This window comes from Mustela putorius, unplaced genomic scaffold (genome assembly GCF_011764305.1).
Source record: "Mustela putorius furo isolate JIRA1106 unplaced genomic scaffold, ASM1176430v1.1 tig00003871_pilon_pilon_pilon, whole genome shotgun sequence".
Classification (NCBI taxonomy): domain Eukaryota; kingdom Metazoa; phylum Chordata; class Mammalia; order Carnivora; family Mustelidae; genus Mustela; species Mustela putorius.
In genome coordinates, this window is record NW_025422023.1 from 7,208,301 (window position 1) to 7,222,428 (window position 14,128).

Below are 14,128 nucleotides of genomic sequence, written 5' to 3' on the forward strand. Positions count from 1 at the left end.
GTAGGGGTGAAGTTGGCAAGATTTCCAAATGTGTTTTCGTGTTTGAAAGCAGATGGGAACTGTGGCCTGACATTTCATGGGTAAAGGCATATGATAATTAGGATTAGTATAGAAAATGGCTTACTGTGTCCTGAGTTAGACTTCCAAAGATTTATGACATCCCAGCATGTTGAAGAAGCAGCAAAATCATACAAACTCTTTTATGGCATGAAAGATACAGAGAAATTTGTGTATTACGGAGGTACTCTGTGGATGGAAACAAGGGATAACTCAATGACACTTTTATGGACTGGTGACAGAGGTCAGTTGGGTTGATAGGCATTATCAACAATGTCACCACTAAATCCCATCATCTCTCTTCTTAAAGTCATAGAATGAATTATATAACATCCATTCTCTAAGAAGTTATTTTATTACAGCAACATTCAAGATGCATTATTTTATTTTGCACAGTTACACTACATTTCCATCTTTGATACTCTTCCTCTGTATTGGAACAATCAGAGAGGTGATACACGAAGGAATGAAATCCCCAAGGAGGTCCCTGCACCTTTTATCATCTGGGATCTCAGAACAGCAGGATACAGCGGATGCTGAAACAAAAAGTGCAGTAATAAAATGATTGGTGTGCTTAAGAAACAGTGATTTCAGCAAAGCAATTTTGCACAGTACCATGTGAGGTTGCATTGCCTACTTTCTTCCCTATACCCCCTCCTGACCACCTTCAACCCAGTACACCTGTATGAAATATTGACTGATCATCTGTTTGGGATCATCATTAATATCACCACGTGGATATGGTGAAAGCAGGATCAGCATCAGGATCCAACATCAGAAAGGAAGGCCTCAGCTTTGAGCCCAGCTCCCTCAGGCTGCATGACCACAAAGACATCCAAATCCTCTGCTATAGCTTCTGATCAGCATCTGTCAATCCCAAGATCTAGCACTGTGTCTGAAGAGGAAAGAAAATAAATGCATTTTGGGGGGATTCCTTTCCTTTTAAAGTCTTTCTTCTGCTTGATAGATCCCCTCTCTGCATTCTCTGTAATCCGATTATAAAATTTCGGATGAGGTTTCTTGATTCTTCATTCCTGATTTAGATGGGCTGACATGCTGGGTCAAAACCAAGAAAGCAGTATAGTAAGGTAAAACTTAAAGACCTAGAGAAATTTTTTTTTTTTTTAAATCACTTAAACAGAAAATCTGTAGGTAGAGTTGGGGAAGAGAATATGAAAAGGAGATGTGTTTAGAATCAGAATGAGAAAATCAAAGCATTCATCACAGGAGTAATTCCCTATTTATTTATTATTGTTTGTTCTCTTCTGTGTATCCAGCACTTAGGAAAGTCCTGGCTAATATTATACTATCACTAAATGAACATTGAAAAAATGAACACACTGAGTGAACACTCCATTCCTGCTAGCTGAAGCAGAGTGTCTATTTGTCAGAAATGACGTAGAAGGATTTGTGCTCTAGGTGGAGTCTAAACCTTGGCCTCTAAGATTCCTCGCAAGATTGTATGACTCCAATCATATCAACTCATTCATTCTAGATTATGTCTCTAACCAGAAAAAAAATGTATAATTGACCAATGTAGTGTGGAGTGGTTCTTAGTATTATATTGGATTCTTGAACATTTCTTTAAAATAGGTCGATGAGGATATTTCCTAAAGAGGGACCTACAGGTAAAACCTTTTCTTATTCTGGTGACAGTCAGGAATAGGGTTGAGCATGTGAAAGATATTAAAGATCTAAATAGCCGTCTCTTTGTCACAAAACCACTTGGAAATGTTTGAGTAGTCATTTTCACTGTGAATTCAGGGTATAGAAGATCATCAAATAAAGCACTCACGTTTTTCCAGCATGGTACAACTCAAAAGCTTTGTGGAGTTGGTCAAAAGGCAACTGATGGGTTACTAATGGATCTATATTAATTTTATTTTGCAGGTAACTAGTCACAAGTTGGGGAATACAGTCTCTGGTTTTATAATCTGCAAAACAAAAAATTATGTCATGGAGATTTTCTTCTGAAAAATTAACATTAAACATGGAAAATAAATCATTTGTACATCAGAAACCATTGACTACTGTTATTAAATGTGCTGCTCCAGAAATTCTGTTACCTAGAATTCCTTTGAAGAAAAACTGGGTCAATATTCACATGTTACTCAGTTGAAAAATGGTACTTTTAAACTAGAATTCTCTAGCTCAGTTCCTGGGCTTACCATGGCATAAACATTTCATCCTTTGTGTATTCACATGCATGGAGATGGCATTGGAAACAGTATCAGAGCAATGGGGAAATACGGGAATATTAATTGATTAAAGCTGTTGGTTGACATTGCTCATAAATAAAGGCTCTTCTTAAAAGATAAGAGCCGGTGCCAAAACACTAGGTTGATGTTATATATTTATAAATGATTTATATATATATATATATGTTACATATTTATAAATAATTTATATATATAAATATATAGAGAGAGAGCTTATATTTTTTATATATATGTAAAAAATATATATATAATTTATATAGTGTTATACAATTGAGAAGCTTTGCGGCTATAAAAGCACAAGAAACTCACTGGCATGGAACTGAGGTTGACTAAATTATTTGAAACATTGGAAAAACCCCAAAACTATTTTGCAGGAGATAAAAATTATATTTGGACTTAAAAAACCTATTTAATTAAATTAACTAAAATCGATTTAACAAAATTTTCCAACTCTTGGAGAAATCTTTCCTACCATTATAATTCTGTTTCCTCAAGGAGAAGAATTTTGAATTCTATGTTTCTACAAACTCAAAGGGATTTCATGAGAGCAACCAACCAGCCCCTCCTAGTCATCGACCTACCTCCTAAGCATACTCCCTTCAACGTCCGTCCAGAGACAATCATTGGTGCAGCCAGGGAAAGCTTTGAATTTACTGGAGCCACCCCAACGATCAGGCAGACACCATGGCTCAGGTGGCAGGAATCCCAAGCAGCAAGCTGATAATGATAATAATGACCATAAGCACCCTCCCAGGAGTAAGTGACAGCTACCACCAGAAGTGGAAGGAATCAAGTTCCTAAATCTTGCATCTCTTCCTGGCCAGATACTACCTCAACCTCAGTTTCAACACTGCCAGTGATGGGATCTCATTAGAAAATCAGCAGAGTTTAGTAGGAAAGAGCACAGACTGTGCTAGCTGGATGACCTGAGGTAAGTTACTTAACCTCCCTATGCCTCAGTTTCTTCATTGTAAAAAGAAGAAGAATACTACCTTACTTCATAGTGTAGTTATGAGATTTAAGTGATTTATCATTTTTAAAACATTTAGAACACTACCTGGGATATAATAAGGACCGTATATTTGTTAAATAAAATTGTCCACTAGCTATGGTTCTCTGTCTTACCCATTTGTATAAAATAAAACAAATATATACATATGGGTATGTGAAGTTTTATTATTTTTTTAAATTCAGTTTTGTAGGGATGTTCAGTGTACTTCTTCACATTTAATTATTTTACTTTCTTCTCTGCTTTGTACCAGAAAAAGTTGACTGAATCTTTCTGTCTTTCACTTTTCCTCTGTTTTGTCTTATTTTCTCTTTCCTGTTATCTCTATCACTACCTTTACTTCCTTTATTTTTCAGTTAAGTACATTAGGTACATATGAATTGTCTACCTGCTGTCCTCTAAACTGTAAGATCTGAAAGGTACATATTTTATTCACCCTTGTATCCCTAGAACATAACGCATTGGTGCATAGGAATTCATTTTTCAAATGAATGAATGGTTCTAATATAGGACCCGTAATTACCACGTGAGTTAAATAATGTTTATTAAAAGCATATATGCAGAGCTAAGAATAAAGAAAAGGGACTACTGGTATTGTGGCCTTTCAAATGTTTAAACTTTGTGTGCTACAATGACATATTTTTAAGTATATATTGCTTTTATTTTTAAAATAAATATTTTAGAGTGAATTTACTTTCTTTTACACTTGAGGTCCACAGGTCCAAAACCCATGTTTAGAAGAGTTTGTATGTATCTACATGAAGATATTTAGCATGTTGCACCCCCCACATTAAGCATCTAATCACTGTGCCCCAAGCCCACGTACCATGACATCACTGAGTCCAATGGCCTCAAAGGCAAAGTCAACACCAACTCCTGTCATTTCCCTGACCACCTGCTGGACAGGCTTCTTGAGTTTTTGAGGGTTGAGACAATCAGTGACTCCTAACGCTCTGGCCCGGGGAAACTTCTCCTCATTGATGTCAACCCCAATGATTCTAGAAGCACCAGATGCTTTGCAGCCCATGACAATGGCTGAACCGATTCCACCAAGTCCATAGACCACGCAGGTGGAACCACGAGTGACCTACAAATTCACAGGACAGGTATTAGGAATCAAACCTGGGTGCACATGTAATCAAGAAAACAAACAAAAACAACCATTGAAACTTTTGGAAATGTATATAACAGTTGAACATTTACACAGGTAGCTTCCTCACCTTGGCTGAGTGCACAGCAGCCCCATAACCTGTGGGTACCTCACAGCTTATGAGACTGACTTTATCCAGGGGAGCAGCATCATCAATTTTTGCCACTGCAATCTCAGGTACAACAGTATATTCAGTGAATGTGCTTGCACGGAAAGAGTGATGAATCTTTTTTCCTTTGCAGATGAATCTGCTTGTCCCGTCCAACATTAATCCCGAAGAAGGCAGAACACTGTTTTGCAGTGACACAGACACAGGTGCAGGCAGGGCACAGACACATGGATTTGTAAAGACAGAATTGAGCCCTTTTAGTTACAGGTTAGTGCTTATACAATATCAGCAGTTTAATAAAAGAGTAAGGAGTAAGTTACTAACTCTTGCTTCTCACAGAAGTTTCCCTTGGGATGCAAGCAGGAGCTGCATTCTCTGCACTGTGGAATAATGAGTGTGAGGACTTTATCTCCTGTATATATAAAAAATAATAATACAAGCATTAGTTTGAAATACTTTTGGAACTGAAATACAATAGTATGTTTATAAACGTTTCATCAGATGGTTTGAAAACTTGCTGTGGGCAGGTTATGGCAGCCAGGGAAACACTGGCCATTTTTTTTTTCTTTTTAAGTTTTTATTTAAATTCCAGTTAGTTAACATACAGTGTTATATTAGTTTCAAGTGTACAATATACTGATGTAACACTTCCATACAGCACCCAGTGCTCATCACAGCAAGTGCCCTCCTTCATCCCCATCACCTATTTAACCTGTCCCACTGCCCACCTCCCCTCTGGTAACCACCAGCTTGTTCTCCATAGTTAAGAGTATGCTTCTTATATTTGCAAACGACATATCACATAAAGGACTAGTGTCCAGAATCTATAAAGAACTTAGCAAACTCAACACCCAAAGAACAAATAATCCAATCAAGAAATGGGCAGAGGACATGAACAGACATTTCTGCAAAGAAGACATCCAGATGGCCAACAGAGACATGAAAAAGTGCTCCATATCACTCGGCATCAGGGATATACAAATCAAAACCACAATGAGATATCACTTCACACCAGTCAGAATGGCTAAAATCAACAAGTCAGGAAATGACAGATGCTGGCGAGGATGCGGAGAAAGGGGAACCCTCCTACACTGTTGGTGGGAATGCAAGCTGGTGCAGCCACTCTGGAAAACAGCATGGAGGTTCCTCAAAATGTTGAAAATAGAACTGCCCTATGACCCAGCAATTGCACTATTGGGTATTTACCCTAAAGATACAAACGTAGTGATCCAAAGGGGCACGTGCACCCGAATGTTTATAGCAGCAATGTCCACAATCACCAAACTATGGAAAGAACCTAGATGTCCATCAACAGATGAATGGATCAAGAAGATGTGGTATATATACACAATGGAATACTATGCAGCCATCAAAAGAAATGAAATCTTGCCATTTGCGACAACATGGATGGAACTAGAGCGTATCATGCTTAGCGAAATAAGTCAAGCAGAGAAAGACAACTATCATATGATCTCCCTGATATGAGGAAGTGGTGATGCAACATGGGGGCTTAAGTGGGTAGGAGAAGAATCAATGAAACAAGATGGGATTGGGAGGGAGACAAACCATAAGTGACTCTTAATCTCACAAAACAAACTGAGGGTTGCTGGGGGGAGGGGGTTTGGGAGAAGGGGGTGGGATTATGGATATTGGGGAGGGTATGTGCTTTGGTGAGTGCTCTGAAGTGTGTAAACCTGGTGATTCACAGACCTGTACCCCTGGGGATAAAAATATATGTTTATAAAAAATAAAAAATTTTATTAAAAGCAAAAAAAAAAAAGAGTATACTTCTTGATTTGCCCCTCTCTGTTTTTTTTTCCTCTCTTTGTCTTTGCTTGTTTATTTTGTTTCTTACATTCCACACAATTTAAATCATAATGATATTTGTCTATCTCTGATTGACATTTCACTTAGCATAATACCCTGTAGCTCCATCCATGTCATTGCAAATGGCAAGAATTCATCCTTTTTCATGGCTGAGCAATATTCCAGTATGCATGTACATATACCACGTCTTCTTTGTCCATTCCTTTGGGCTATTTCCATAGTTCAGCTATTGTTAATAATGCTCCTATAAACATTGGGATGCACATGTCCTTTTGAATTAGTATTTTTGTATCCTTGGGGTAAATACCTAGTAGTGCACAATTGCTGGATTATAGGGTAGTTTTATTTTTAACTTTTTTAAAATAATTTTTTTTTATTGTTATGTGAGTCACCACACAGTACATCATTAGTTTTTGATGGAGGGTTCCAAGATTCATTGTTTGCATATAACACCCAGTGCTCCATGCAATCCGTGCCCTCCTTAATACCCATCACCAGGCTCACCCATCCCATTACCCCCCACCCCTCTATAACCCTCAGTTTGATTCCTGGAGTCCACAGTCTCTCATTTTTAAATTTTTGAGGAACCTCCATACTGTTCTCCAGAGTGGCTGCACCAGTTTGAATTCCCACCAACAGTACAAGAGGGTTCTCCTTTTTCTGCATCCTCCCCAACACCTGTTGTTTCCTGTGTTGCACATTGCTGTTTTGAAGGAGAAACCATATAGCCTGGTTTTAGAAATTACATTATTCTTTGGGGCAAATAATGGAAATTTGGGGATCTTTTTTATGGGGTGGATAGTTGTAGGTTTGCTTTTCTCTGCTCTGGAAATAGAATGATGAAACTAAGAGCAAACCTTAGAGATGTTATCTGATTTAACCCTTTTGTTTTCCATTTGAAGGATTTAAGCCTCATGGTGTAGAAACTTGGTTAGTGACCCAGCTAGGTTATAACAGAGCACTTTTCATTGAGTGTGCCCCACGATGGCACACTGACCCATAGCAGCCTCTGACGTATTTTCTTTAGTTCCTAGATATGCTAATTCCAGAGAATAAAAGGAATCATTCTCCCTCTGCAGAGAGTTCTGGAGAGAATATTGATTATATTTGGATGCAGTCATTAGATAGCCCTCCTGGGCCTTAGGGTGACCGGCTGGATAGAGTCTGCGAAGAAAATTAATTAACACGGTCATCACAGACTTACAAAGGCCTGGTCAGAAGTCTACAACACTGTTTCTGATAACCCTTACAATTTTCTTAACAATGAAACAACCCCCACTTCGGCCTTTTGCAGAGTTTAGATGGCATTAAAATCTCTTGTAAATTTAAATAAGATGCAACTTAGCTTCACCGGCCCTTAAAAATTTCAAAGGTCCTGCATCTCAAATTCAGGAGAACTTTTGCTCTCTTATCCTTTCCCTCCAAATGCTCATTGTTTTCCACAAAACTTTCACTGGCATTTCCTCTAGCTAAGAGGAATTAGAGCATGTATCTCACCTGTTTGTATTATGTTTTTGGAGACATAGAGACCACGTCTTTTACTTTTGTCCCCCTGCTATGTCTAGTGTCAGATGCATGGTAGCTACTTCATAATTGTTTGCTAAATGAATTCCCTGGTAAGAGCTTCACAAGTGTCCTGACCATGCACTCTCTTAAATCTCTTTGTGGGCCTGGCTCCAAGCTGTGAGGTTCTGTAGTACCTTGGTCTGTGCCATTCCCTTATTCTTTCTGTTCATTTCAGACATGCTACGAATAGCGATGTGAAGATCTGTTTTGATGGTCTGGTGAAGAGCATATGCCTGCTTTCTTTGATTCCTTGAAATATCATTATCATCCAGTCAATAAAAATTCAAATTCTATATTCCAGTTGATTAGAACATTCACTTGTCAAACATTCTAATGCATTCTGACCCTGGGACAGGCACTGTGCTAAGCATGTCGGGATACAAATATATATAAGAAACAGTTTCAGTAGCTTCCAATTTATTTAGAAATACACTGGTCCTATCTCACACCTCTTTTAGCTATGGATATATGTTTGGCTCAGCTACTGCCCCTCTGGATTGCTAGAGAAGGCAGTAGGGAAACCTGTGACTCTTGGAGTCACTGGATACACTTAATATAATGATATGTGATTAGTCAGAAGAGTCTAGAGGCAAACCAATTTTTTCTTCTCAAATATACGTTAATGCATTTTAAGTTCCCTCTCTGTGCAATAGTTGCTCTTTGGGAGGCTGTTTGTGGGAAGCGTTTTACGGCCCCACCTCCTACCTGGTTTCACGGAGCACACTCCTTTGCCAATACTCTCCACAATCCCAGCTCCTTCATGGCCTGGGATGAAAGGAAAGACTGCTGAGAGTAATCCTTTTATTGTGTGATCATCAGTACCGCAGATCCCTGTAGATACCATCTGCAGAGGAATTAAGTGAATAAGGATCACCTGGTTTGGAATTTTTCTTCTTCTTCTTCTTCTTCTTTTTTAATCTGAGACTGATTATTAAAAATGTTACATGAATCATGTCATTTCATCCCTATACCACTGTGCAGAGGAATACAGGGAAGATCTTATCATTTCCAATTTAGAGATGAGGAAATAGAGATTCAACGACTGAGAATGACTTGTCCAAATTTGCATGGCACATGTTCAGATCTGGAAATAAATTTAGGGTTTTTGAAATCTACTCTGTACATTTATGTCATCAAATAGTTTTGAAGTATGAGGGACGGTTGAATACAATGAAGGACTTTTTGCCCACATTATCAACAGCACTGCCATTGAGAAACAAAAAATTTTAGGCTCATACCATGGAATGTTTTTCCCCTGCTCTGGGAAAACCTGTTTTTTTTTTTTTTAAATTTGTTTTTTAAAGATTTTATTTATTTATTTGTCAGAGAGAGACAGCACAAGCAGAGGGAGAAGCAAGAAGGCTTCCATTGAGCAGGAAGCCCAAAGTGGAACCCAATCCCAGAACCCTGAGCTGAAGGCAGATGCCTAGCCAACTGAGCCACCCAGGCATCCCTGGGAAAATCTGTTTTCAGCATTTTAAACTTGAAAACATTCTAAAGTTGAAAACATTCTTCAAATCAATAATGTAAGAATGAGTTTCAGTTAAAATTAACCATTGCAAAATTCAGTTGATATTGAGTTTTGAAACTTCTTACTTGATGGATTGAGTTTTCTTTCAGTTAATAGACTCAACCAAACTACATTGATCATAAAAATGAAACAGTTCATGTACCATGGTCCCTAAGTTACTGCCCTGCCTGGAATACAGCCAGAAAAGCATATGCCCAAGCATATTGACTAGTTTTCCAGTATGCGTAGTGGGAATGGCAGCATTTATAACGGGAACATTGGGAACAACCACAGTATATGATTATGGCAAATGGCTAAGAAGATAACTCATAAGAAATACGCTGTGGTTTTGGTTTCCATAGAGCTAAAATGTCTTTGAGATGCTATCAAAGGCTTGAAGTGTTGTTTTAGGTAAGCAGCAAGCTAGAATCCCTTCATTAGGTTTGCTCTATCAGTTAAAAATATGCAGTTATTTTGGGGAAGTTGTCCATGGCATAAACTGGAGGTGGAATTGTCTGTGCTTATGAACAAATACAGTCCTTAAACTTGATTTTGTCTAGGGTTCAGTGTGATATTGCTCAGGTTCTTGCTGATGCAACTTTTAATTTGGTGGATTGTGGATTTATTTTTTAGGATTCAGCTTTTGTGGTGAAGGAGCATGTCAGTGTAAGATCAGAGAATATTGGCTAATTAACTAGGAAACATTTCAGCAGATGGTGACACAGTATACAATAAGCCCTAATTAAAAGCTGTTGGAAGGGATGATAAATAGAAAAATATAGCTTTGGAAGAGGAGTCAGTTACTAAACTCCTTTCTCTGTGTACATTCTGATCACTTTTCATTTTGTTCTTTACCATCTCTCTCTGGTGATATAAAATCTCTAGCATAACAGCAGACATGGAGTTGATAATTTATTTATTCTCCTGTTTTGTCTTTCACTGCCCATCTGTCTTTTCCTACTTTCCTCCTTCCCTTCACTGCCTTTCCCTTTGTCATCTTTCCAATTCCCTTCATTCCCTTTCTCCTGTAACCAGCCTCCTATACCTTCTACTTTGATTAGATATAATATGGAATAGAAGCATATGGATTTCAGTATTTGTTGTGTTCATTAAATCAGGTGTTGAATTTCCTGGTCTCACATTTAAAGATAGGTGAATTTAACGTTTAATAAGATTTAAAGCAGTAATACTCCTAAAACTGGGTATTTAATGATTTTGTAAAATTTGAGGTGTATTGATTGAGAGGAGATTTGAGAGTGGCAAGGAGCTTTTGACAGGTCAGTATTTTCCCATCCCTGGTCTCAGTTCTGTTCAATAATCGTTAACCCTTCCAATCACTTTGGAGGCTATCAGGACGTCCTAGTGTGCATTTCTAGACTTTTTCAGACAAAATCTGAGATCACTATAATGTATGAGTCCAAAACAATAGAGATGGAAAATTAGTCTGTTAGCCACTGCATATTCATTTGTTAATATCAATTTTGTATCAGAGAAGTAGAGGGGAATAAACATCTTGTTCTCTTTCTCTTAAAAATGAAAAAAAGTTACTACTTAAAACACCTTCTAGGTCACATTGTGAACTATATAGGCCTGTGATATTATATAACTTAAGTGAAATTTTCAATCCTGAAAAAATAATTATGGTGGATGAGTGAACTACTAGTATTTTATAAGTATTAAGAATATCTTAAACATTCATTACCTCTATTCATTTATCTTAGTTTTAAAATTTCTTCTTTTACTAAGAAAAGTGAACAGACCCCAAATCCAAATTCTATGCATATTATTTATATATGTAATATATACATGAAACAAAACAGGATTTCCTTACATTTACCCTCATAGATAAAAGTTAAAAGACTTAAATTTACCTTTATACGAACTTCCCCAGCCTTTGGTGGTTCAACTTGTACTTCCTCAATTGAAAGAGAAGAATTTGCTGTCCAGGCAATGGCTGCCCGGCATGTAATTATCTGTTGACACGATGATAATAAAGTGACATCATTGAGTGAAAAAAATTAACTTTCATTCTGATCATACAAATGACAGTTATTTGTTATAATTAGTACAAATATAAAAATCAAAAAGAAAAGAAGAAAGATCCTTGCAATTTCATGTACAACCTGTTGAAATTTTAGCATATTCCCTTTCAGTTTAACAACAATTTTGGTATAGTTGAGATTGTGTCTATAAGAATTTTATATTCTGCTTTTTTGCTAGTAACAGCCATCATATAGTGAGCATTTTTCATTTACTTGTAAGTAAGCATTTTCTCATGACTTCAAATGCTTTGTAATCAGAAATTTAAATGGCTACTTTATATTTCATCATTTGAATATGTCCCAATTTGCTTAATGACTATCTAGACATGTAATTATTTCTATTGTTTTGACTACTCTAAAGTATATTTTGATAAACAACTTTGTTCATAATTTTGAGTTGCCTGGTTTCCTAAAGTAACAATTACTTTGGAAAAGATAGAGACCTTTTTAGGGCTAAATTGATTTCCAAATTTCTTTACAGAAATGTTGAATAACTTGGCATAATTCCTAGAAGTATAAAAGGATATCTGTATCATCATTTATTCCACCCTCTTTAGCACTGACAGTAGTCATCCAAACCAAAGTATCTAATAGGTACAAAAAACTAGCTCTTTTTTTCACTAGTGTTTTTATTAAAGACTTTATTTATTTATTTGACAGACAGAGATCACAAGTAGTCAGAGAGGCAGGCAGAGAGAGAGGGAAGCAGGCTCCCCAATGAGCGGAGAGCCCGATGTGGGGCTTGATCCCGGGACCCCAAGATCATGACCTGAGCTGAAGGCGGAGGCTTAACCCACTGGGCCACTCAGGTTTTCTCTCTCTGTTAAATAAATAAACAAAATCTTAAAAAAAAAATACCAAGAAAAGAGACAAATGCCAGAAGAGAAATTCAAATAAAAAGATACAAAAAAAAAAAAATTACTTCTGGGATGCCTGGTTAGCTCAGTTTGTTAAGTGTCCACTTCTTGGTTTTGGCTCAGGTCATGATATCATTGGTTATGGGATGGAGCCCTGAATCGGGCTTCTTGCTCAGCCAGGAGTCTACTTGAAAGATTCTCTCCTTCTGCCCGCATCTCCCCACTTCACGCTTGCTCTCTCTCTCAAAATAAATAAATGCATCTTTAAGGAAAAAAAAAGGAAAAAAACATTATTTGTTTCAGGATGAAATAATTCTGCTTTTACCTACTGAACTCAATTAAAAATGTATGAAAAAATCTTTTGTAATTTCAAAATAATACACACTCAAGGCAAAAAACTTGGAAAACTCAGACAAATGTAAAAAGGAAAAAATGCAGATCTGATCTGGCACGCAGCTATTACTATTTCAACATTTTAGGGTAAGTCTTTCCATTTGATATTCCACGTGTGTCTGTGTAATCATACTAAGGATACTGTTTTATGGTCTGTTCTTGAAGTTTGCTTTATAAATGTTTTCCAGGTAATTTAAAATGATCGCTTAGGACTATGTTGACTAATATATCATAATTTATTTAATCAGTTTCCTAGTATTTGACATATCTGCTTCCGGTGTTATGCTTTTTTTTTTTTTTTTTTTTTTTGAGAGAGATTTAAAGAGAGAGAGAGTAAGTACAATTGTTGGGAGGAGCAGACGGAGAGGGACAAGCAGGCTCCATGTGGAGTGCAGAGCCCAACATGGGGCTCAAACCCACTCCCCCAAGATCATGGCATGAGCCAAAATCAATAGAGGCTTAACTAACTGAGCCATTCAGTTGTCCCTCCAGCGTTATACCCTTTAAAGCAATGTCACAGTTAACTTGTTTATAGAAACAACATTATTATTTCTTTTAAATAAATCTCTGGGTCAAATGATAGACATGTTTTTAAGATATTTGATACACTATTGTCAAACTATCACAAACTATAACTTCTAGCAAGTTATTTTCCCACCAGGGATGTTTGGGTTTCCACAGGTGGGAGACATTAGGTATTGTCACTAAAAATCTTTGCTAATCTGATTCGAGAAAATGGTGTCTTAATTTTGTTTCAGTGTACGTTTTTTAGATAACTAATGAAAATGACATAGATCTATTTGAAAGGTAGTACTTACTTTGCCTGAAGTGTCCATGATGAATTTTCTTTCCTTGGTGCCTTACAGGTATACCCGAGAGAAAGGCACTTCTTTGACTGCTCCTGGACAACCTAGACACAGTATTTATACTGTTTGCATACCAAAAGTCATTAAAAATAATTACATAATCACACATTAACTTGGGGAAAACCAGACAGGCGAAGTGATTAGCAAATAGGTGAAGGTGAAAGTCAGAAAGGAACATGGGAGAGTGATTCGGGAGGCAGCGGGTTGAAACAAGGATGTGAATAAGGAGAGCTTGAAAGGTAGGAGTGCATGAGAGAGCAATGAAGAGACTATTAAAATGTGAATCAAGTGATAGTAACTAAAAGGAAGTTCAATGACTAATTAGTTAACAATAAGACTTTCTGGAATGTCAGTTACATGAAAGGTATTGCTAGATCCAGACAAGGAAAGTATAACACTGGCTCTCTGGGAGTCAAAAAAGATGGAAAAGCATAAATAATGATACAAAGAACTCCAAAAATGTAGCAGTTTCTCTGCCACAAACCTATTACCTTGACAGTTCACAGCTACTATAATTTGGGTA

The 14,128-nt window shown here is 37.1% G+C and overlaps 1 protein-coding gene across 1 annotated transcript; it reads right to left on the minus strand.

Annotated features, from left to right (window-relative positions):
* Positions 1-422: 422 nt before the first annotated feature.
* On the minus strand, positions 423-13,575 carry LOC101688918 (alcohol dehydrogenase 1-like). The gene is made up of 9 exons (XM_004748189.3): positions 13,558-13,575; positions 11,319-11,420; positions 8,643-8,781; positions 4,869-4,956; positions 4,506-4,725; positions 4,112-4,372; positions 2,858-2,993; positions 1,853-1,991; positions 423-593 (listed from the first exon to the last, which is right to left on the minus strand). The coding sequence occupies exons 1-9, from the start codon at positions 13,573-13,575 to the stop codon at positions 569-571; spliced, it is 1,128 nt and encodes a 375-aa protein (XP_004748246.1). The 3' UTR covers positions 423-568.
* Between the last annotated feature and the right edge of the window lie 553 nt (positions 13,576-14,128).

Coding starts and splice junctions, on each gene's coding strand:
- LOC101688918 (XM_004748189.3), bottom strand. Junction 2,994..4,111: donor TTGGACTCAGTGATGTCATG/GTACGTGGGCTT, acceptor TATCATTATCAG/CTTGCTGCTTGGGATTCCTG. Junction 594..1,852: donor TTGTACCATGCTGGAAAAAC/GTGAGTGCTTTA, acceptor TTTTTGTTTCAG/CATCCGCTGTATCCTGCTGT.